Source organism: Chiloscyllium plagiosum, unplaced genomic scaffold (genome assembly GCF_037043375.1).
Source record: "Chiloscyllium plagiosum isolate Xiang-an unplaced genomic scaffold, Cpla_swu_hap1 HiC_scaffold_32, whole genome shotgun sequence".
In the NCBI taxonomy this organism is placed as follows: domain Eukaryota; kingdom Metazoa; phylum Chordata; class Chondrichthyes; order Orectolobiformes; family Hemiscylliidae; genus Chiloscyllium; species Chiloscyllium plagiosum.
Genome location: NW_028270170.1, coordinates 26,960,071 through 26,983,931, shown reverse-complemented (window position 1 = coordinate 26,983,931; position 23,861 = coordinate 26,960,071). Strand labels below are relative to the sequence as shown.

The 23,861-nt window shown below is 42.0% G+C and overlaps 1 protein-coding gene across 4 annotated transcripts in view; it reads right to left on the bottom strand.

The window, feature by feature from the left end:
* Nucleotides 1–3,750: 3,750 nt before the first annotated feature.
* Nucleotides 3,751–23,861, bottom strand: part of LOC122539946 (glycoprotein-N-acetylgalactosamine 3-beta-galactosyltransferase 1-like) — a 56,360-nt gene continuing 36,249 nt past the window's right edge. For 3 of the 4 annotated variants that reach the window (XM_087977874.1, XM_043675154.2, XM_043675156.2), the window contains exon 4: nt 20,426–23,643. In XM_087977874.1, coding sequence (XP_087834000.1) covers nt 23,464–23,643 — 180 coding nt within the window. In that variant the 3' untranslated portion in view covers nt 20,426–23,463. Of the gene's footprint in view, nt 4,377–20,425; nt 23,644–23,861 lie in introns of those variants that run through there. The other variant, XM_087977875.1, reaches the window with a different exon arrangement.

The following is a 23,861-nucleotide window of genomic DNA, read 5'->3' as shown; positions in this document are numbered from 1 at the left end:
TGTTAACTTAAATCACTCTTTAACTTACAACTTAAGTTCTCAAATAATCATAGCATATTATGAACCTTCATCACACCAACCATTCAGTTCAAGGACAATTAGGGATGGAAAATTAACATTGTTCTTGTCAGTGACATCCACATCTCATGAAAAGAGTAAAGAAAATCAAGGTTAATATTTGAAGTCAGATCCAATAGTCACAATGGCTTTTGTGGGTTAAATAGCTGTCACTTTTACGTACAGGTAGACTGAGTAATGGCTTTGAGAGGGAGAGGTTTCTGTTCATCACTAGCTATGGACTCTCTCAACAGAACTATAGTTGATTTCTGAAACAAACATTTCTCTTTCGCTGGGAATGCTATTTTCTGAAGAATTCGCCTTTCAAAAGCCTTCCCAGGGTTTTAAATGCAGTTTCACAACTTTAGACAAATCAAACCTGTGATGGTTTTAATGTTACCTTTTGATGAATCATTGGTCCACTGAACAAAAGTCAATTATGCTGTAATTCCCTGTGGAGTTCCTTTCAGCTTCTTCCTTAACTCAGAAATTTTACATTTTTACATTTTCAAAAACCCATGTGTTGCCCCGCAGAGTAATCACATCCCAAATTGTTCCCTTTGTGAATGCTATTGAGATAACAGACCAGTCTGATTTTTTTGGCTGTCTGTGGGGAATCAACCCGAATCTGACAGAGAGCTTCAATTCAGCTTTCTTTATAAAATACTGGATAGAGTAATTTCACAATTGTGACATCTTGATATTGTGATAAAGGTCTTGAAGATGGTGCAAAAAAAACTTCCTAGAATACTAGTACCAAGGGATAATAATTATCAAGAAAAAAGGCTGTTGCTCTTCTGTTTTGAAAAATGAGGACTGAGAAATGATGGAGGCAATTGAGATCTGAAGGTGTTTGATAGGGTAGAGGATCTGTCCAGTGGCAGGCATGACCTAAGTAAAGAAACATCCATGAATAAAACCAATTTGGAACGCTGGAGAAACTGGTTTAATGAGGGAATGGTTAGAATCTGGAGATAGCCACCACATGGAATAGCTGAAGAAACTACAAGAGATATATTCAAGGTGAAGCCGAATAAAGAGGGAATAGAAGAATCTGTTGTGGGCTGAGACAAAAAGAAAAGAGAAGAGGAAGCATAAACACCAACATAGGCCTGCTTTGTCCAATGGTCTGTTGCAAATATTTCTATAACTTGTTAGGAAACTTTTTCTCTGCAAGCCAAACCCCTTGAACATAAATTGCCTCAGACAGAAAAGTAGTGGAATTGAAGTAGCAGCAGTAGCATTTAGGTACACTGCTACCAGTTGGATATACTTGGTAACTGGTAACTGTTCAGTAGGCTGGTACATTTTTTATTCACTAGTGGGACATGGGCATCACTGGCTGACCAGCAAGCCCTAGTTGCCCTCGAAAAAGTGGTGGTGAGCTGCCTTTCTGAAGTGCTGCAGGTAAACCCACAATGCCCTTAGCGTGAGAATTCCAGAATTTTGACTAAACTACATTGAAGGAAGACTAGTATTTTTCCAAGTCATGACAGTCAGTAGTTTGGAGGGGAAATTGCAGTTGGTAGCATTCCCGCATTCCCAATGTCTGCTGCCCTTGGCCTTTGAGATGGAAGGGGTCGCAGATTTGGAAGGTGCAGACTAAGGATTTTTTTTTAGATTACCTACAGTGTGGAAATGGGCTCTTCGGCCCAACCAGTCTACATCGACCCTCCGAAGAGTAACCCACCCAGACCCATTTCCCTCTGACTAATGCACCTAATACTATGGGCAATTTAGCATGGCCAATTCACCTGACCTGCACATCTTTGGACAGTGAGAGGAAACCGGAGCCCCCGGAGGAAACCCACACAGACACGGGGAGAATGTGCAAACTCCACACAGACAGTCATCTGAGGCTAGAATTGAACCTGGGACTCTGGTGCTGTGAGGCAGCAGTGCTAACCACAGAGCCACCATACCGCCCCCTTTGAGGAATTTCTCCAGTGCATCTTGTAGGTAGCACAGCTGCTACTGAGCATTGGTGGTAGAGAGAGTGGATGCAGTGCCAACAAAGTGGGCTGCAATTCCCTGGATAGTGTAAAACAATCTTGAGTTTTGTTGGAACTGCACTCATCCAGGCAAGTGGGGAGTCTTACATCACACTCCTGATTTGTGCCATGCAATTGTTGGATAGAAATTGAGTTAGTCACTGCATTCTTCCTAGGCTCTGATCTGCTCTTGTAGCCATTGTATTTATAAAGTGAGTCCAGTTTTTTTCAATGGTAGCCCACAAGATGTTGATAGTGGTGATTCAGTGATGGTAGCACCATTGAATGTTGAGGGGTGGTGAATAGATTGCCTCTTACTGGAGGTGGCATTGCCTGAAATTTGTGTGGTGCAAATGTGACTTACCATTTGTCAGCCCAAGTCTGGATATCGTCCAGTGCTTATGGCATTTGAACATGGTTTGCTTTAGTACCTGAGGAGTCACAAAAGGTGCTAAATGTTATGCAATCATTGGCAAACATCTTCAGAGGCTAGGAATCCTACAGCTGGTAATTCACCTCCTGACACACCAAAGCCAGTCCACCATCTGCAAGGCACAAGTCAGGTGTGTGGTCTCATACGCTTTACTTGCCTAGAAGGGTGCAGCTCCAACAACAGTCATGAAACTTGATATCATCCAGGATAAAGTAGCCTGCTTGATTGGCACGATATCTATAAGCATCCACTCCCTATAGCACCAATGCCTATAAGCAGCAGTGTGTATCATCTACAAGAAACACGGGAGAGATTCCAAATTCATGGCCTCTTCTATCTAGAAGGACAAGGGCAGCACACACATAGGAACATCGCCACCTGCAAGTTCCCCTCCTGGCCACTCACCATCCTGGCTTGGAAATATATTGACATTCCTTCAGTGTTGCCAGGGCAAAATTTTGTAATTCCTCGTGAATGGTATTGTGGATTTATTTACAGTACATAGATTGTAGTGGTTTCAAAGGGTAGCTCACCACCACCTTCTCAAGGACAGATTGGGATGAATAATAATTGTTGACGTAGCCAGTGATACCCCCAGCCCATGAGTGAGTAAAAAATAGTGACAATAACAAAAGCGACAATAAATAAATGAATTACAGAACTTTAGGCTACAGCTGGAGTACCGTGTGTAGTTCTGGTCACTACACGATAGGATGGATGTAAATGCACTAGAGAGCATGCAAAGGAGATTCATCAGGATATTGTTTGGGATGGATCATGTACAGAGGCTGGTAAATTCAGGTTCTTTTCTTTGACATAGAGGTTGTTGAAGGGATTCTGACAGGATATGTGGGGCATGGACAGGGTGAATAGGAAACAGCTGTTCCACTTCATTGAAGAGTCAATAACAAAGGGACATCATTTGAAATTGAAAGACAGGCAGTTTAGAGGGGATTTAAAGAAAACATTTTACGCCAGAGGGTGGTGGGGGTCTGGAATGCACTACCTGAAAGGAGAGTTGAGGCACGAAATGTCACAACCTTTAAAAAGTGTATGGATGAACACTTGACATGTCACAACATTCAAAGCTTTGGGCCTAGTGTGGGAAAGTAGGTTGTAGCATATTTTTGGCAGTACAGACTCGAATGGCCAAAGGGCCTCTTTCGTACTGTATGATCTGTGATTCTATAAATATATTGCAATCTTATGAAAACAAAATTAATTTTAAGAAATCCCAGAGAAAACATGAAAATAAATAACAATTTGAAATACACAAAGAATCTTTATTAGGAGACCCACATAATAGGAAACAATCCAAACATAAAAACACTTGCATAGTAAGTGAACTCACAAATAAACAAAGAGTTTCTGAGGTACCTGGCTTCTTATTTAGGTCCTGCATTTTCAGCAAAAGTAACTGTTGTGTAGTTCCTCGGCTGTCCACTTAGTCCCTGATTGTACAGATGGTGCACAAAGTATAGAGTGTGGATATAGAAGACAAAGAATTAGCTACAAATGCATTGAGACCTCACAGTGCAAAATGGACATTGAGAAATAAATTTATGTCAGAAACATGTGCAGGTATGTCCAGTAGCATTCAGCTTTGCTGTTGGAAAATCCTCCTTTCAGTTTATGTTCCCATTGCTCACAAAGCTTGGTGTGACCTGCTGCAGATGAACCCCAGAGTGTCTGTGATCCCCAGATTCCAATGCATACAGAGCCACACCACTCTCCCGTAAACACAAGTATGCAGCATTGGTGCAGAAACAGCAATTCCAATTCGTCCAGCCACACAGACCCCTTTAATGTACCAGAAATTTCTCAAAAAAAAAACAAGGAAATCTTGACAGAAGAGGCTTCCCTGCAGATCTTGAATGTCAATTGTAAGCTGAAATCTGTACAGCATATAGACATCAAATGCTACAGGTTATGATATGAACGAAAACAAATGCACCTTACCACATGTTTTTCAAATTATTTTTCAAGACCCTCTCTCAACCCTTTCCAGTTCCTATGCTAAATTTATTTTATTCATTTATGGGCTGAGGATGTCAATGGCTAGGCCAGCACTTATTGCCCATCCCAGAGGCCAGTAAAGAGTCAACCACATTGCTGTGGATCTGGAGTCACATGTAGGTCAGACCAGGTAAGGATGGCAGATTTCCTTCTCTAGGACATTAGTGAACCAGATGGGCTTTCCAACAATCGACTTTTAATTCCAGATTTTTATTGGAATGGAAACAAATGGAACTCAAATTCCACCATCTGCTGTGGCAGGATTTGAACCTGGGGCCCTGAGAATACTTCCTAGGTCTCTGGATTAACAATTCAGCAATTATACTACTAGGCCGTGCCTCCACATCACATGACCAACTTTGAAGAAATAAACATGTGATGTTTCACTAGAGGACTAGGGATGGGTGATAAACCAATCGACAATATAAGTAACAATGTAAATGTAGCAAAACAGGGTGAAATAAGACTGCAATGGTCTTGAATTTAAAATTACACAATGAAAAATGGAAGCTAATCTGTCAGGCTCCTTCCAAACCTATAACCTCCAGCACCTGAAGGCACTATAACAGCAGATGTATGGGAACACCACCATATTCCCCTCCTAATGACGCACCATCCTGACTTGGAACTATCTTGCTGTTTCTTCACTGTCACTGGGTCAAAAATCTGGAACTCCCTTCCTCCTAGCCCCCATGTACTCAGTCACTGTCCTTGTGAACCTGGCTATTGAGGGGATCCTCAAGCTGTAGTGGTTGTTTGTGGGGAGAGCTTGATGACAAAAAGACCCGCATCACCTCTGGAACTTGCAGTGTGCATGTAGTCTAACCAGTGATGCCCACACCCTGTGAATGAGGAAAATAAAGTGGCCCCAAAATTGAAATACAGGCTCTGAAGTCATCAGGAAAAAAGGTACAGGTCAGCATCAGAATGTTTTCATTAACTCATGGGATGTGGGCGTTGCTGGCTGCTCAGCCTTTATTGTCCATCCCTAGTTGCCCTTGAGAAGGTAGTGGTGAGCTGCCTTTTTGATCTGCTGCAGTCCATGTGCTGTTGGTAGACCCACCACACCCTTCGAGAGGAACTTCCAGGATTTTGACCCAGCAACAGTGAAGAAACGGGCACTGATATGGGCAGTTTCTCTTCCTTTGTCTTAGTCCTGAAATTGCATTGCAACTGTATTAATCATATGACCAATATCATATAATTCCGACAGACCAACGTTCAACATTGTTATTGCAGTCAGTACAAAAAAGAATCTATGGATTCGACAATTCATGATAAAACTGTAAGGTTTTTTTTAGCATTTAGCATGTAGCTTTAAATGACAAATCTCTGGTCTAAGCAGTTTTTTGTTTCTTGATGGCAAAAGTCCAAATCAGATTCTGAGTGCAGTGCCTGTACTATAATCACCAGCTTTAACATCAGCTGTTCTGTAGCCAAATTCAACACACATCCTCGCTCCAACCCACAAAAATTCAGTTGATAAGCTGGCAGAGTGCACCGCACACTGAATGCTGGTTTAACCCTTTTCTGTTTGCAGTTAACCAAAGGAAATTCATAACATGCATTTTTAGTATCACAAAGCAATCACCAGATGGAATATGCTTTTATTTAAAATGTGCGTGCTGTAATTATTGAGAAGCATACAATATGTGGAACCAGATATCTGTATTTAACTTGGACCTTGTTATTTTGTGAAGAATAAATCTCAAATGACAATGATTACAAAGGTTAAGATCTATACTTCCAGAAACAGGAAGGATGCAGGTATGACTGTGCAGACTTCCTTATAAAAAAGATCACAACAATCTCCACACAGCTCCATTATTACAGAAGTTGTAAAAATTGTCTTTTGGAGCATGATTAAAGCGTCAACGTTTCTGATCCAATCGACTTTCCTCTGCTTTGAAACACTGGCTTTTACAGGCAGCTATAATGCTTATGTAGATAAGGCCGAAATGTTGCCTTGATTATAATAAGAATCTCAACAGACTGAAATAATTTCGGCGAGTCAGGTCATTTTGTGAGACAGACTGAAAATGAAGAATAGCTTATTTTTGAGCTGCTGGGTGAGAGAAAAGGAGAAAGACAGACAACATGTGGACTGTTGAGTCCATTTTGTGTCCTTGTATTTTTCAAATAATTGTTAAAGGTAAGAGTAGCCTTCCCTGCCTCATCCTTAGTTTTGGATTGGAACAGCACTTCCAAGATAACTAGTAGAGTCATAGAGTCATAGAGATGTACAGCACGGAAATAGACCCTTTGGTCCAACCCGTCCATGCCGACCAGATATCCCAACCCAATCTAGTCCCACCTGCCAGCACCCGGCCCATATCCCTCCAAACCCTTCCTATTCATATACCCATTCAAATGCCTCTTAATTGTTGCAATTGTACTTCCTCTGGCAGCTTATTCCATACATGTACCACCCTCTGTGTGAAAAAGTTGCCCTTAGGTCTCTTTTATATCTTTCCCCTCTCACCCTAAACCTATGCTCTCTAGTTCTGGACTCCCTGACGCCAGGGAAAAAACTTTGTCTATTTATCCTATCCATGCCCCTCATAATTTTGTAAACCTTTATAAGATCACCCCTCAGCCTCTGACGCTCCAGGGAAAACAGCCCCAGCCTGTTCAGCCTCTCCCTATAGCTCAAATCCTCCAACCCTGGCAACATCCTTGTAAATCTTTTCTGAACCCTTTCAAGTTTCACAACATCGTTCCGATAGGAAGGAGACCAGAATTGCACGCAATATTTCAACAGTGGCCTAACCAATGTCCTGTACAGCCGCAACATGACCTCCCAACTCCTGTACTCAATACTCTGACCAATAAAGGAAAGCATACCAAACACCTTCTTCACTATCCTATCTACCTGTGACTCCACTGTCAAGGAGCTATGAACCTGCACTCCAAGATCTCTTTGTTCAGCAACACTCCCTAGGACCTTACCATTAAGTGTATAAGTCCTGCTAAGATTTGCTTTCTCAAAATGCAGCACCTCACATTTATCTGAATTAAACTCCATCTGCCACTTCTCAGCTCATTGGCCCATCTGGTCAAGATCCTGTTGTAATCTGAGGTAACCCTCTTCGCTGTCCACCACACCTCCAATTTTGGTGTCATCTGCAAACTTACTAACTGTACCTCTTATGCTTGCATCCAGCCGTAAACAGGAAAAACTTACACTTATATAGGAAAATCTCTTTCAATCCTCCACAGGAGTTTAAGAACAGGAGTGCATTCCAAAAGGAAGAAGTAAGTTTAAGAAATGGTGATCAAATATTTGGTCAAATAAATGAAATTTAAGGCAGATGATGGAGAAAGGGGAGATGGAGAGACAGAGGTAGTAAAAAGACAATGCCAAACTGTGTGGCTTAAAAAGCGAGCTTTGCATTTAAATAGCACTCTTCATGATCATTACACATTTCAAAGTGCCTTACAGTCAATGGAGTGCTTTTGAAATATTGATAAAGTAGGAAATGTGGCTGCCAATGTATTATCACCAAACTCCCACAAACATTAACATGGTAATGATTAGGTAATCTGTTTTGTAATGCTAATTTAAAGGTAAATGTTAGCCTGGACAAAAGGGGTAACTCCCAGGTCTTCTTTTGAATACTTCCATAGAATTGTTTATATTCATCGGGCAGAAGGGGCAATAACTCAGCATCTCATCTGAAAGACAGCACTTCTGACAATGCATTATCACTCAGTACAGTATTAAAATGATGATTTTGATTTTTGGGCTCAGGGACAGGAGTGGATGTAATTCACAGGATTGCTGCCGACTGAGCCACAATTACCACTTTTAGGTGACCTAGCTCAATAATGGGTGAAGGTGGAGGTCAAACATCTAGGACAAATGGGGAGTTATCATACTGTGAATGAAGTGAGGCATGGACAGATTTAAATACAAGGATGAAAATCTTGAAGTTGAAGTATTAAAACACGAGGAACCAATTTAGGCAAGGGTGATGATTGGTGAATGTGATTCTGTGTGAAACAATATAGAGGCAGCAGAGCTTTGGATGAGTTGAAGTTTTCAAAACATTAGAGAGTGGGAGGCTGGCCAGGATCATTATCTGGCAATAAGTTCCTTCACTTTCTGCCAAGGCAGGGATGTTGCAATTTGTGAAATGCTGCATTCTAATCTATCACTGATAATTGGTTCACACACCAAATAGTCACAATAGTTGTATTTTTGCACCTGAACAGTTTATATATAAATCCCATTAAAATGATCAGGCAGTAAATAGACCAATGGTGTTGATTATAAAATCTTTAAAACTGGCATATAGGGACAGTTTGCTGAAGGTACAATTCCACAGATAAAATCAAAAATCACACAACACCAGGTTATCGTCCAACAGGTTTGATTTTTAACTTTGTACACCCCAATCCAACACCGGCATCTCCAAATCATGACAGATAAAGTCGTCATTGGTGTGGCAAAAGGAGGTGCAATACTAATGATACTAATCTAGGTGGCAGGGTGAAATGTGAGGAGGATGTTCGGAGATTACAGGGTGACCTGGACAGGTTAGGTGAGTGGTCAGATGCATGGCAGATGCAGTTTAATGTGGATAAATGTGTGGTTATCCACTTTGGTGGCAAGAACAGGAAGGCAGATTACTACCTAAATGGAATCAATTTAGGTAAAGGGGCAGTACAAAGAGATCTGGGTGTTCTTGTACACCAGTCAATGAAGATAAGCATGCAGGTACAGCAGGTAGTGAAGAAGGCGAATAGCATGCTGGCCTTCATAACAAGAGGGATTGAGTATAGAAGCAAAGAGGTTCTTCTGCAGCTGTACAGGGCCCTGGTGAGACCACACCTGGAGGATTGTGTGCAGTTCTGGTCTCCAAATTTGAGGAAAGACATTCTGGCTATTGAGAGAGTGCAGCGTAGGTTCACGAGGTTAATTCCTGGAATGGCGGGACTACCTTACGCTGAAAGACTGGAGCTTGTATACCCTTGAGTTTAGAAGACTGAGAGGGGATCTGATTGAGACATATAAGATTATTAAAGGATTGGACACTCTGGAGGCAGGAAACATGTTTCCGCTGATGGGTGAGTGCTGAACCAGAGGACACAGCTTAAAAATACAGGGTAGACCATTTAGGACAGAGATGAGGAGAAACTTCTTTACCCAGAGAGTGGTGGCTGTGTGGAATGCTCTGCCCCAGAGGGCAGTGGAAGCCCAGTCTCTGGATTCATTTAAGAAAGAGTTGGATAGAGCTCTCAAGGATAGTGGAATCAAGGGTTATGGAGATAAGGCAGGAACAAGATACTGATTAAGGATGATCAGCCATGATCATATTGAATGGTGGTTCAGGCTCGAAGGGCAGAATGGCCAACTCCTGCACCTATTGTCTATTGTCTAATACTTAACAGTGAATGTCATGACTTCCATTCAATCCATGCGTGATATACAAGGCTTGGGAGGTGGCAGTTCAACAGTTAAATATGATCACATCATGTTGCGGGCTACCTTTAATGTATTTCAAGCATTTTTGTTTAAATGCAAAAAAGCTTTCTCAAATTCAACGACAGTTTTTCAGACACCTTTTGAATTAAGTGGAATATGTGGAGATGTTGGAACTTGTGCTCAAAGAGAAAGGGGTACAACGTAAAGGCTAGTTTAGCAGCCTGGATCTCTGATCAATTCTCCCTTGAGGCAGATTTTCCAGCGAAAGCATGGCATAGGTATAGTTTACCCTTCCATGGTTCTTTGACTCTCATTACAGATTGGTTTGCATAACCAGGCAGGCAGGAAGTTAACAGCTGCTGTCATTTTCACAGCCACAGAGAGAGCAGTTGGAGTCACTAATAACCCCTTTAGATAATCTTACATATCACACATACATCTGTTAAAGCCTCTCTGGAGAGCACAAACCTCCATACATACTGTTTTATTAACAGATCATGCATTTTTTGTATTTGGACTCTGTCCCTTGAATAAGGCTTCATTGTCATTAGTAATGAACTTGCAGCTCCTTTTCATCCCTTTCTAAAACACATTCTTTTCGAGATTCATAATCTAGGCTGACATCTCAATGCAGGACTGAGAAAATATTGCATAATCAGAGATGCCATCTTTTGGCTGAGACATTAAACCAAAATTCTTGGCATGACTTGGAAGAAGAGCAGAACAAGCTTAACCTTTCGTAGCCAACATTAAACTGTTAACCAACTAAAACAGATCGCCTGGTCATGTTTCAGTGCTTGGAATTTTTCTTTTAAGTACTTCAAAGTAATTTATTGGAATGAACAGCCTTGGAACATCCTGTGAATGTGAAAGGTGTTATATAAATAAACGTTATTCCTCGTTTGTAAATGGCTGCTGCAAACACTACTTTTGCCATACTTTCTGTCATTCTGGGATCCATTACACCACGGGTCTTGGCATAATCTCTTAAGCCTTCTTCCCTGGTGGCTCAAGAGAGTTTTCAATGAAGGTCCACTGAGACATACAGCACTGAATGATCCCAGATTTGACCAGGACTATGTGCTCTTTTAGCTCCTTTCAATTTCGCTTCCAATAGGGCTTCCTGAATTGATGTCAGTTCACAGACTTGTGAGAGATAAAATAGCTCGAGTTCCTACCCACCAAATAGCAACTCTTACTGAAATTGTGATGAACCAGCCAATACTTACTCTCAAGGTATGATTTCCAGCTCTTAGGTACCACTTGTAACTGATACATTGTTCATCACATCAAAAAAGCATGTTATAGGACTCATTGGTTGTAGAATACCTAATTAGACCATTTGAGTTTCTTGCAAGCGAATATGACCAGTTTAGATATCTTCGGATCAACCTGTTGAGAGATGTTATTGCACACCTCTGGGGCTGGTGGAACTTTAACCTGGGTTTCAGGGAGGGAAATAATCACAACTCAACAACAGTCCTCACAAAATAGCCCGTTTAATCTTTTCTGGCTTTGACTGGTTTGTGGGTCCCTTAAGGAGAACTTCAATTTGATTTTTCTTAGTCTCTGACAAACAACAATGGTTTCATGGTCATCAATAGATTATTAATTCCAGATATTTTTTATTGAATCCAATTCCACCATCTGCCATGGCAGAGATTTGAACCCAGGTTCGCAGAACATTAGCTGGGTCTCTGGATTAATAGTCTAGTGATAATATCACTCGGCCATCACCTCTTCATTTTGTTATCTGAATGGCACTGTCTTCCTCTGTCAACTGGAAATCAAAATGACTCATTAACTGCTTGGATACTACTTGACATTCAGGCAAATAGACTTTTTCAACACCCCCTCCATGAATTTTCATTTTGTAAAAATCTGATAAAGAAATATTTTTGAAGGAAGTGACAAAAAGAACTGAATCTTATTGACATTGCAATAATTTTTCTCCAGTGAATGTGTGCAGTGCACCACTTTAAATCACCCGTGCATTCAAACTGCTTCAGGGCAAACGGGGAGGGCAGGTGGGTGGTTGGGGGGTTAGAAATGAGGTCTTGCCTGGTTCGTGGGCCCACCTTGCCCATCCTCCGAATCCAGAGCCCTCTTCCCTCCTCTCACGTCCTCACTCCACATCGTTGATACCCATTTCAAAAGCATGCGTATTTTCTCTGCACCTAATGTGGAGATGCTGGTGTTAGATTGGGTCGGACAAAGTTAAGAATCATACGACACCAGGTTATAGTCCGACAGGTTTAATTGGAAGGACAAGCTTTCGGAGTGCTGCTCCTTTGTCAGGTAGCTAGTGGAGTAGGATCATAGGACACAGAATTTATAGCAAAAGATCATAGTGTCACACAACTGATGCAATATATTGAACAAACCTAGATTGCTGTTAAGTCTTTCATCTTTTAGAATGAGTTGCAGGTTTTGATTCATTAACAACAATCTAGATTTGTTCAATACATCACATCAGTATATGACACTATGATGTTCTCCTATAGATTCTGTGTCCTATGATCCTGCCCCACTAGCTATCTGACAAAGGAGCAGCAATCCAAAAGCTTGTACTTCCAAATAAACCTGTTGGACTATAACCTGATGTTATGTGATTTATAACTCTCTGCACATATACTGTGTTACTTCTGCATTTGGTATCATGTGCACATTCTACAGGAGAACATATTGTGTTTGAAATTGTGTGCTTGAGTGCTTTCAAATTAGCGCCCATGCATAGTGTCAGCAAACACTACCTTCAGAATATGTCCTCACCACAGCTCTGCCTGTATAATCTCAAACTAACCAGACTGAGAGCCTCCTTCACATTCGTCTGTGCTTCACATATCACCTACTTTGTTTTGTAAAACAGAAACTAGTCTCTGCCTTAAGTATTCCCTCCAGCAAAGTTTTGACTGTATGAAGACAATTTTACAAATTTCTCCAAATGCTTCCCAAAGTGGATGTTAGGAGCCCAAGAAGGGTTACGAGTTGATGTTGATGAGCTCTGAGGCAGCAAGTAATGCTGAGTAATACCAGCTCCTCCAGGCACCCACTCACCCAGATCTCATTGATGAGGATAACAATGCTCAAGCCTTGAACTGGGGTCACATTGGGAAAAGGTTTAGGAAGTATTGATCTAACTGTTCTTATACTGATGATTGAAATCTTAATTAAAATTTTTTTAATTACCTGAAGTACCTTTTTTTATGAACCAGTCAGCTGAGCCGAGGTTCTGTATGACGTAGAACCTATACTACCCTGCTACATATTCAAATTTGAACAATAAAGATTGTATGGAAAAGGGATGTGTTTTATCCATTTACTCTTTGCTATCTGAATATTACACTAGTTAGACAAAGGAACCAAATCTCACTGTTGGTTGAAAAGCAATTATTTCTGCAGGAGTTGCTGCCACATGTTCAACAAGTTTTTAAAAATAATTAGAATCCCTATAGTATGGAAACAGGCCCTTTGGCCCAACAAGCCCACACCGACCCTCCGAACAGCAACCCACCCAGACCCATTCCCCTAACTTGCATTTATTCCTGACGCTACGGGCAATTTAGCATGGCCTATTCACCTAACCTGCACACCTTTGAATTGCGGGAGGAAACTGGAGCACCCGGAGGAAACCACGCAGACACGGGGAGAGGAAGCAGATTTACTAACAGTAAAATGCAAAAGCTCAAAATATGCGTTTCTCAATCTTATCCTTGTTCATAATCCCAACAGGACCTTCCACAATCCAATCTCTATGACTTTTGCCAATGCTTTATCTCAACAACATTTTCTTCACCCCTTTCACACTGATCTGTGGTAGATCTCTTGGCTCTATATTCCAATGTTTGTGATGAAACCTTTGACATATTGTTCCCTCGACTTTTGAATTCTCTTCCTGAAGCCCCTGTCCTTACTCCATCTCTTTCCACCCTCAGTGAAATTATGAGGACAGTTTGGATGGATAATTCTTGTACACCCTTGAACATAGATTAAAGGTTAATCAAATTGAAGTGTTCAAGATGATTAAAGGATTTGTGCTGATGCTCTAAGCTCAGGAATTCCTATTCTCTAAACTGCACCCTTTCTCTACATCACTTTCCTCTTAAAGATACTTCTTAAAACCCACTCCTTTGATCAAGTTTTAGATCATCTGACCAAAATGGCCTTATATGGCATTGAGTCATACTTCAATTTATCAAGTTCCTGTAAAAACCGACTGGTGTCTTAGGACCCCAGGTCCTTAGGGTCCCTAGGGTCTTATTACATTGCAGACACTTTACAAGACACTACACAAATATTCTTTTTTTAGTGTTCATAGAAACTATTTCCTCTGATAGGGAAGGGAGGTGGTGCAGACAGGAGAACAAAAACTTTACAATTATGGCTTGCCCATACAGTGCAATGTCAGAAAGCACTTCCATAACCAAATCAAGGTGATCATCTGGAATTCTCTTCCAAAGTTGTTGAGTTAAAAGGTTCATTGAAAATTACAAGACTCACATTGACAAGAGTATTGTTATGTGAGGGTATTAAGTGTTATGATTAGATTAGATTAGATTAGATTACTTACAGTGTGGAAACCAAGGTGGAACCAAGGTGGGTGAAGGTAAGGCTACAGATCAGCTCTAATCTAAATGAATGATGGGATGGGCTTGTGGTGTTAAATAGCTTAATCTTATTCTGAAGAATTCTTTCATTGTATTAAAGGTTTGAGTGCAAGTTGTTTTTCCTCATTTCTGCAATTCTCCACCTCCCTCTGCCATCAAAGAGATTTTGTGAGGGAGGTGTCAGGTGATACATTTCAGGCATAAACTATATATCACTTTGAAATGCTGCCATGCATTGTGTGGTTTGAGTAAAGTTGCCAGTGAACTGCAAGCAAAAAAACAAAATTAATTCATATAGTGTCTTCAACATAGTAGAATATCTCAAGGCACTTTACAGGCTGATACTCAAACAAATATTGATGCTGAGCCAAAGACAGAGAAATTAGCACAGGGTGACTCAGAGCTCGTTTAAACAGCCAAATTTTAAGAAATGCCTTAAAAGAGGTGGGGCGTGTACAGAAGGAATTGAACAGCTGACGATTTAAATTTCTGAAGGTAAGGATGCCCATAGTGGAGTGAAAGAAGTGGAGGATGGACAAGAATCCAGAGTAGAAGAAGGGCTTATGCCCGAAACGTCGATTCTCCTGTTCCTTGGATGCTGCCTGACCTGCTGCGCTTTTCCAGCAACACATTTTCAGCTCTGATCTCCAGCATCTGCAGTCCTCACTTTCTCCTCAAAGAATCCAGGGTAGACAAACAGGAGGCTGGAGGAATAGAGCAGACCAGCCACCTCCTGCTGCTTCCTGATTTGCTGTGTGCCTCCAGCCTCCTGTGTGTCTACTATGGATTCCAGCATCTGCAATTTTTCTGTCTTTAACAAGAATCCAGAGTTGCATGAACACAATGTTCTAAGATTTCTGTCAGGTTAGTGTTTTGGAAAGAACAAAGTAAATGAAAACTTGTGATTATGTGATTAGGATTCACAAGACATCAGTAAGATTATGACTTTGTTTTACTCTATATACTCGCTATCTCTTTTTGTTTGCCACCACTTCCTTCATTGAGGAGCATTGGGTACTGACGAAAACTTGCTGTTCCACATTCAGCCAAGAGGAGGCAGAAGTGTATAGCAATTCACCCCACACCCATGGTGTAGTGCTCCACCCAGTGGATGAGATGAGAATAACTGGCATAAGCTTAAAATGCAACAGATGAAGGTGTAAATCTATGTCTGAATAAGCACCTGCCTGATTACCAAGGAATTCATCTGACGAACAGTGAACTTGAGCATTAATGTAGAATGTCACTATTGTCTTGTAATAGGAACAGTTTGAATTATGGAATCATTGATGCCTTGACATTGCGGTGGAACTGTTGTCAACAAAAGCCATGTTGATGTGTAAGTTTGCAATGTTCAGACTGAAAGTTTAATAGTGGTAGTGGCATACACAGGATTTTTATTTGTGGGGCAGTTTGGATCGGAACTTGCCTGACCAAAACTAATTTACCACTATTCACTCCCAGCAATCTGGGGAATATTCAGAAGAAGTCCAATGAATCAGTTTTCAAGAATGAAAATGAAGAACTCGCTGTAAGATGTTCTGCTTTGTTTGTGCTGTATCAAACGAATGAAGGCATCTTCTTCTGATACAAAGAGTGATGGATAAAAAGGAAGCAGAAATTCTGACTGCTGTTTGAAAATCTTAAATACAACATTCTGTGGCAATAAATTCCTATCCTTCGCCTTGCCCCAGAGGAACAGCAGGGAGGCAGTAGGTGCTGTGGAATTGGAGCATCACTTCTGCTCAGTCTGGCTTTGCAGCAACAACTCCTGCTGCACTTTTAAATGTTGGCAGCCAAGATAGTTCCTGAAGAACTGGGCAGAGACGCCCCAGCACCTGCTCCTCCCATTATTCAGCAATTCCAGCCAGTTGTCCTCATTTGCACAGTGAACAGGCCTAAGACCTGTTTTAGGTGGTATACTGTGAGGCCTACAAAGCCATCTTTACTAATATGGTTTCATCAAGGATACAGGACACTCAAGGGTTGGTTTTCACATTCCTGAAATGGGTATTAAAGCACAACATTTCTACTTAGAAAATAGACCTAATAATGGCCAAGTTCTACCCATAGTGTGAATGGTCCGAAAGGAACCTTTTGGAAGATACTCTTCCAATGCAATAAGATAATCTTCAAACATAGGAAATCTGCTCAAATTCCTCCAAAATAGTCCAAACCACAGCCAGTTTACTAAAAATGTTTACTTTCGTCTGTGGAGCTCTCACTTGATTTGTTTTTAAAACTGTCCTATTTTAGAAGCAGTTGCGGAATGTGTCTCAGTGCTTGTTTACAGTCTGCAGGAAGTTGTGCTCAAACCACAAATAAACAGGCAGGAATCTTCGAGTATTTCTGTCAGATATATGGAGATGAATCGTGAAAGACTTTCTGTCACAAGGCAGAGATCGCTGAGGTAGACTGTGCACCACTAGCTCAGCATTTTGTGAATCAAATTAAAATGATGGAAATGAAGGTTTCAGAATAAACATAGATGAACCAGTAATGCTTCTCCCACAATGTTTTGTCAAATGCCAGTGGTGATTATTTCTGAAATATTACTACAACAGAAATAAGCAGTGTTGCTTTGTAGCCTTTGGTGTAAAAATAAACACCTTACAGTGAATCATATGCATTGGTAAGCTAGAGCCAGGAACAAAAACAGCGAGGTTTTCACGGTCCTGATTGCAATCAGATCTCTGCTGAAATATGCATGTCTATGCGAGTATGCACATGAGTATGTGTAAGTATATCTGTGAAACTGTATGTAAATGAACGAAGAAAAAAATTACACAACATCAGGTTATAGTTCAACAGGTTTATTTGGAAGTTCTAGCTTTCGGAACGCCGCTCCTTCGTCATGTAGCTAGTGGGGCAGGATCACAGGACACAGAATTTAGTTAAGGATCAAAGTGTCATACAACTGATGCAAAGTATTGGACACACCTAGATTGCTGTGAAGTTTTTAATCACACAGTGAGGTTGCAGGCTTCAATTCATTAATATGTAAATCCTATAGCTTCTTTCAAGTCGTAAGTCCCAAGATAGCTTGATGTTTATAAAAAAAATGACAGCTCAGCTCTGAAAATGCATTAAAGGTTAGTGTCTGTCTGTTTCCTAACCTAGAGTCAGACTGGTTCTATTTCCAAACTAGAACTGTGACTTGAAAGAAAAGGCATCTGGATGGGTATATGAGTAGGAAGGGTTTAGAGGGATATGGGCCAAGTGCTGGCAAATGGGACTAGATTGGGTTAGGATATCTGGTTGGCATGGACGAGTTGGACCGGAGGGTCTGTTTCCATGCTGCATGTCTCTATGACTCCAAGTTCTGGGATTTGCATATTAATCACTCAAAACCTGCATCCCCATTCGAAGTGATTAAAGACTTAACAGCAACCTAGGTTTGTTCAATACTTCACATCAGTTGTATGACTTTAATCCTTTACTATAAATTCTGTGTCATATGATACTGCCGCACTGGATACCTGATGAAGGAGCAGTGCTCTGAAAGCTTAAGTACTTCCAAAAAAACCTGTTGGACTATAACCTGGTATTGTGTGATTTTTGTTGAAACTTTATTGCTGGAACAGCACAGCAGGTCAGGCAGCATCCAGGGAACAGGAGATTCGACGTTTCGGGCACAGGCCCTTCTTCAGGAATGAGCAGAGAGTGTTCAGCAGGAGAAGATAAAAGGTAGGGAGGAGGGACTTGGAGGAGGGGCGTTGGAAATGTGATAGGTGGAAAGAGGTCAAGGTGAGGGTGATAGGTCGGAGTAGGATGGAGGCGGAGAGGTCAAGAAGAAGACTGCAGGTCAGGAAGGCGGTGCCGGGCTGGAGGGATTCGGCTGAGACAAGGTGGGGGGAGGGGGGATGAAGAAACTGGTGAAGTCCAAGTTCATCCCCTGTGGTTGGAGGGTTCCCAGTCGGAAGATAAGACGCTCCTCCTCCGACCGTCGCGTTGTTGTGGTTTGGCGGTGGATGAGTCCAATGACCTGCATATCCTCGGTGGAGTGGGAGGGGGAGTTGAAATGCTGTGCTACAGGATGGTTGGGTTGGTTCGTCCGGGTGGCCCAGAGGTGCTCTCTGAATCGCTCCGCAAGTAGGCGGCCTGTCTCCCCAATATAGAGGAGGCCACACCCCAGTCCAACACCAGGACCTCCACATCATGTATATAAACGAGCAAGTGAATGAGTGACTCTGTATCTCTGAGTGTGTGTTTATGTTGGGGAGGGGAGGGGAGGGAGTATCAATATTATACTCTCATTCCCCTCCCCTCATCATCAAGACATTCAGACATTCTTCAGCTGGGCTCAGTGACCACTTGAATTGGCTGTAGAGGGTTACAAGTGGCTGTAGATTTGTGAAAATGAGGACTGCAGATGCTGGAGATCAGCGTTGAAACGTGTGACGCTGGAAAAGCAGAGTGGCCCTGATGAAGGGTTTATGCCCGAAACGTTGACTCTCCTGCTCCTCAGTTCCTGCCTGACCTGCTGTGCTTTTCGAGTGCCACACTTTTTGGGGATAGATTTGTGCTCCAGCAACAGTTCAAAACCTTCAGAAGGAAAGCAGGGGAACTTCTGAGGGATACGTCTAGAATATAGTTGTTGTGTACAGTTTGAAACACTGTATATTCATCTGATTTTTCAGAGTAAGTCCATAAAATTTCTCATCCTAGAATCTCCAGTCTGGGCCATAATGTTATTTATATCACCTGCAGTGTGGATGGTGGAAGAAGGACTCAACAGTTACAAGAGGCAATGCCAAATAATTTGTCACTAACATATTTAATAGTAACAATATGATCTGGCTATGTATATCAACTGGAATATTTCACTGATTCGTCTGCTAATTAGAATGGAATGTGTGACCTTTAAGCGGCAATTGGATAGGTACATGGATAGGTGCTTAAGCTAGGACAAATGTTTGGCACATCGTGGGCCGAAGGGCCTGTTCTATGCTGTATTGTTCCATGTTCTATTAACTGAAGGGAAATTCTGAATGTCTTCAATTCTGTGTATGTATATTATACAAACCCATTTGAACCATTATTATCTTTGCAATATCACACACACACACACATCACACACACAAAAGGTTCAGTGTATCTTTCCATTTATCTTAAATTACATTTTTCCAACAGGGGCATAGAAATATAGATTACAATAGGACTTTATTTAATAATAATAACAGCAATTAATAATGTACAAGTTTCCAAGTTTCTTTTAAGTCTATTTTCTATTTAAATACTTTCTCATTTTCAAATATTTCTGCTTGAACAAACCTCACCACTCCAGCAGACCCCCTACATGCACTAATCCATACTGACTGACTGCCTGTTAATATGGGCATATTCCAAGAGACTTTGTAAAAATGTTGGCCACTTCTGTACAAATAAACAACCCATTCCAAAAGACCTGAAAATACTGAAACATTCCTGGGGACTCTCCTTCTAACTGCTGAGGTAGTCTGAAATACCAAAAGCAAATGACAACATTACTACAAGCAATATTTCTATTTGTATAGAAAGATTTTTAAAAATGTGTTACATTTTATTACGATTGTGACACCATTTCAGGTCAGGTATGAATTTGTCTGATTGTCTTTACCAAGGCTTTGATATCTGGTATTCACATCAGCAGAATGGTTTCCTATAGCAAACTGTAGTTTTCAGCATGAAAGAGCTCTTGACTCTATCCTGCAGGCAATACAGCCTGAATAGGGTAGTGAGTTGTTGTGGTTCTGTTCGCCGAGCTGGGAATTTGTGTTGCAGACGTTGCGTCCCCTGTTTAGGTGACATCCTCAGTGCTTGGGAGCCTCCTGTGAAGCGCTTCTGTGATGTTTACAAATCACGATAAATGCCGGAGGAAACATCACAGAAGCGCTTCACAGGAAGCTCCCAAGCACTGAGGATGTCACCTAGACAGGGGACAAAACGTCTGCAACACAAATTCCCAGCTCGGCGAACAGAACCACAACAACGAGCACCCGAGCTACAAATCTTCTCCCAAACTTTGAAGGGTAGTGAGTCTGATGTGTGAGCCTCAGTCCTGATGAAGGGCTTTTTGCCCGAAATGTCAACTCTCCTGCTCCTCAGATGCTGTCTGACCTGCTGTGCTTTTCCAGCACCACTCTCTCGACTCTGATCTCCAGCATCTGCAGTCCTCACCTTCTCCCTGTAATGAGTCTGACTTTTGATACTATAGTCAAAATGTGTGGTGCTGGAAAAGCACAACAGGTCAGGCAGCATCCAAGGAGCAGAAGAGTTGATGTATCGGACATAAGCCCTTCATCAGGAACGTGCGGAGGGGGTTGGGTGCCCAAGGGGGCTGAGAGACAAATGGGAGGGGGTGATGGGGCTGGGAGAAAGGTAGCTTGGAAAGCGATAGGCAGATGAAGGTGATGGGGTGATGGTGATAGGTTGGACTGGAGGGTGGAGCGGATAGGTGGGAAGGTGTTTGCTATTGTACCTGAGCAAAAGTAACAAGCCACCTCGATTGGAATGGTACCAATGGGAAAAGGCAACCATTTTGACGATTTGTCTCTCATGCATTCCTGATTTTAATCATACCATCACTTGTTATGTTTCCTTCAGCTGCTTGGCCTCCAGATTCTGGAAATCCCTCCCAAAACCTCTTTGTCCTTCTTTCCCCTTTGTCCAACTTTTTTTTTTTGAGTGTTCTGTAAAATGGGTCAAAATCCCCATCCCATACCCTTGACTAAAAACCCTCTGAACTTGGAATGAGTTTGTGGAATTCACATTTCAACTAAGATTCACAGAGCTCTCTGGCTGAGATAAACCAGGCAATGTGCAAGCCTAGGGACAGCTGGAGTAGGGGTTTAGCTAAAGGAAGACCCCCACAAACACCCAGCTAAAAGACAATGAATACCAGCCTGTAGAGCAAACAACTAAGACATCCTGGAGCCTATAAAAATCAACTTTTAATCGCTTTGCTGGGACACAGAGATATTGAACATCCCACACCATTGTACTCCATGCAAACCTGTGAAGGCCTTAACTACCAGTAAAACTTTAAGCTACATCCATCCAAGAGAAATATTGGATATGGAAAACTATGGGAACCCATTCACTTTAATCAGAGAACTATTCACACCTCATCCAGGAATCAGGAGGCTCATTCAGCCCAGAGAGGAGGAACAACAGTTTAGTAATCAAATCCAGATTTGGTAAGGGATAAGGGGAACCAATACTCAGTATAACTGGGGAACCCCGATCTATAAGGGGGGTTGGATTCAGCAAGAGGGTCGGTCAGAATGGAGAGAATCAGACACAGCCAGTCACAGTGAACCATGGAATGTAACCATCACAGACTCAGGGAAAATAAATCAAGAGAGCAAACCATCTTCTCATCCACGAATCTCCAAGGACTGACGAGAAATGACCGAAGCGCCTGGACAGCTGAGATACCGACCGGGACAGTGCCAGTGACATCCACCACCCTCCGAGCTGACAGAAGCCACGTGAATGAGCATAAGGTCACCGAGACCTTTTGTCCCAGCTCAGTTAGAAGGGTGAGCATTGGGGCTGACGGTGCAGGGCACCCCCGGGGGAAGGAAGCAGGATAGGACCCTGGGATTAGCATTTCTTTCGCTCGCTCCCCTTGCCCCGGTCACTCAGCAATTCACAGCTCTCTGTAATTTTAAACCCACAGTACTAAGCCAGGGCAGCAAGGGTTAACTGGGGGGGGGGTTAGTTAGCTGTCAGATAAGTCTCACTTTGCTTGATCCGTAACATTTTCAATTATTGCATATAATTTCAATTTTGCTTGTTTTGGGAGATCATGTTGCAACTGTACAAGACATTAGTTAGGCCGCTTTTGGAATATTGCGTGCAGTTCTGGTCTCCTTCCTATCGGAAGGATGTTGTGAAACTTGAAAGGGTTCAGAAAAGATTTACAAGGATGCTGCCAGGTTGAAGGATTTGAATTATAGGGAGAGGCTGAATAGGCTGGGGCTGTTTGCGTCGGAGTCTGAGGGGCGACCTTATAGGGGTTTATAAAATCATGAGGGGCATGGTTAGGATAAATAGACAGTCTTTTCCCTGGGGTGGGGGAGTCTAGAACTAGAGGGCATAGGCTTAGGGTGAGAGAGGAAAGATATAAAAGGGACCTAAGGGGTAACTTTTTCATGCAGAGGGTGGTGCGTGAATGGAATGAGCTGCCAGAGGTAGTGGTGGAGGCTGGTACAATTGCAGCATTTAAAAGGCATCTGGATGGGTATATGAATAGGAAAGGTTAAAGGGATGTGGGCCAAGTGCTGGCAAATGGGATTAGATTAGGTTAGGATTTCTAGTCGGCATAGACAAGTTGGACCAAAAGGTCTGTCTGTTTCTATGCTGTACATCTGATTTTATTAAAGTTATAGAGAGTTTCCTTTGCCTCTGAAGCATCTGCCTCCTGTGTTTTCACCACACCTTGCTACATAAGTCCAGTGTCTGAACCAGGGAGCTGGAGTGCAATAAACCAACTAGCACTCCCTCCAGTTCAGTATCAACTTTTAGCAAAGTACGGCCAATGCTGGAAGTTTGAACTAACACAAGACATGCTGGGGAACCCCAGCAGCCACTTGGAGTGTCCATGCAAGGCAATCGGCCAGCCAACGTCATTCGTAGCATTGACTTCAGTGCAGGGACCTCAGAGACCCACATGGATGAAAACACAATTAGCAGAAATAGATCTGGTAGCATCTGTAGAGAGAGAACTGGAGTTAACGTTTCAAGTCCAGTCTGACTCCTCTTTGGAACGATTACATTTTGATTGGTAGCACTTTTGTGAAGTAACTTGGCATGTTTGTCCACAATAAAAGGTGCTGTATAAATTGCTGTCATCGTTCATGGTACGCGATATCTGCCAGTGGACATCATTTTCAATTAAATTGGAGATAAAACTGCCATTTGATTCCCAAGTAGGCTGTGTCAGTTTTACCTCTTTCCCATGTCCTTCCCTTGCTTTAATGTTTTGGATGGGCCTGAGAAATCAGTACTTTTTCTGTATTTGTATCCCACAACATGTAGGTGATAAATATAATATTCCAGAACGTACATCATCTCAGGGCTTACATAATGAAAGGAAATTGCCAAGTCGGAGCAGCACTCAGGACCCTGGGGAAGGAAAAGAAGCCGTGTGTTACATTCATGAACACAGAAATGGCAGACATTCTTCAATTCTTCAAAACAAAGACTCATAATGTTCCTACAGCTGCAAGCTTTATCGCTTCCAAAGTAGAATTGAATAAATTTATTGCACTGTGGAATATTATTCCGTACTTTTGTCCAAAAGCTGTCTGCTTTCTGGGTGTGGGTGTTGAGAGGAAAAGGAG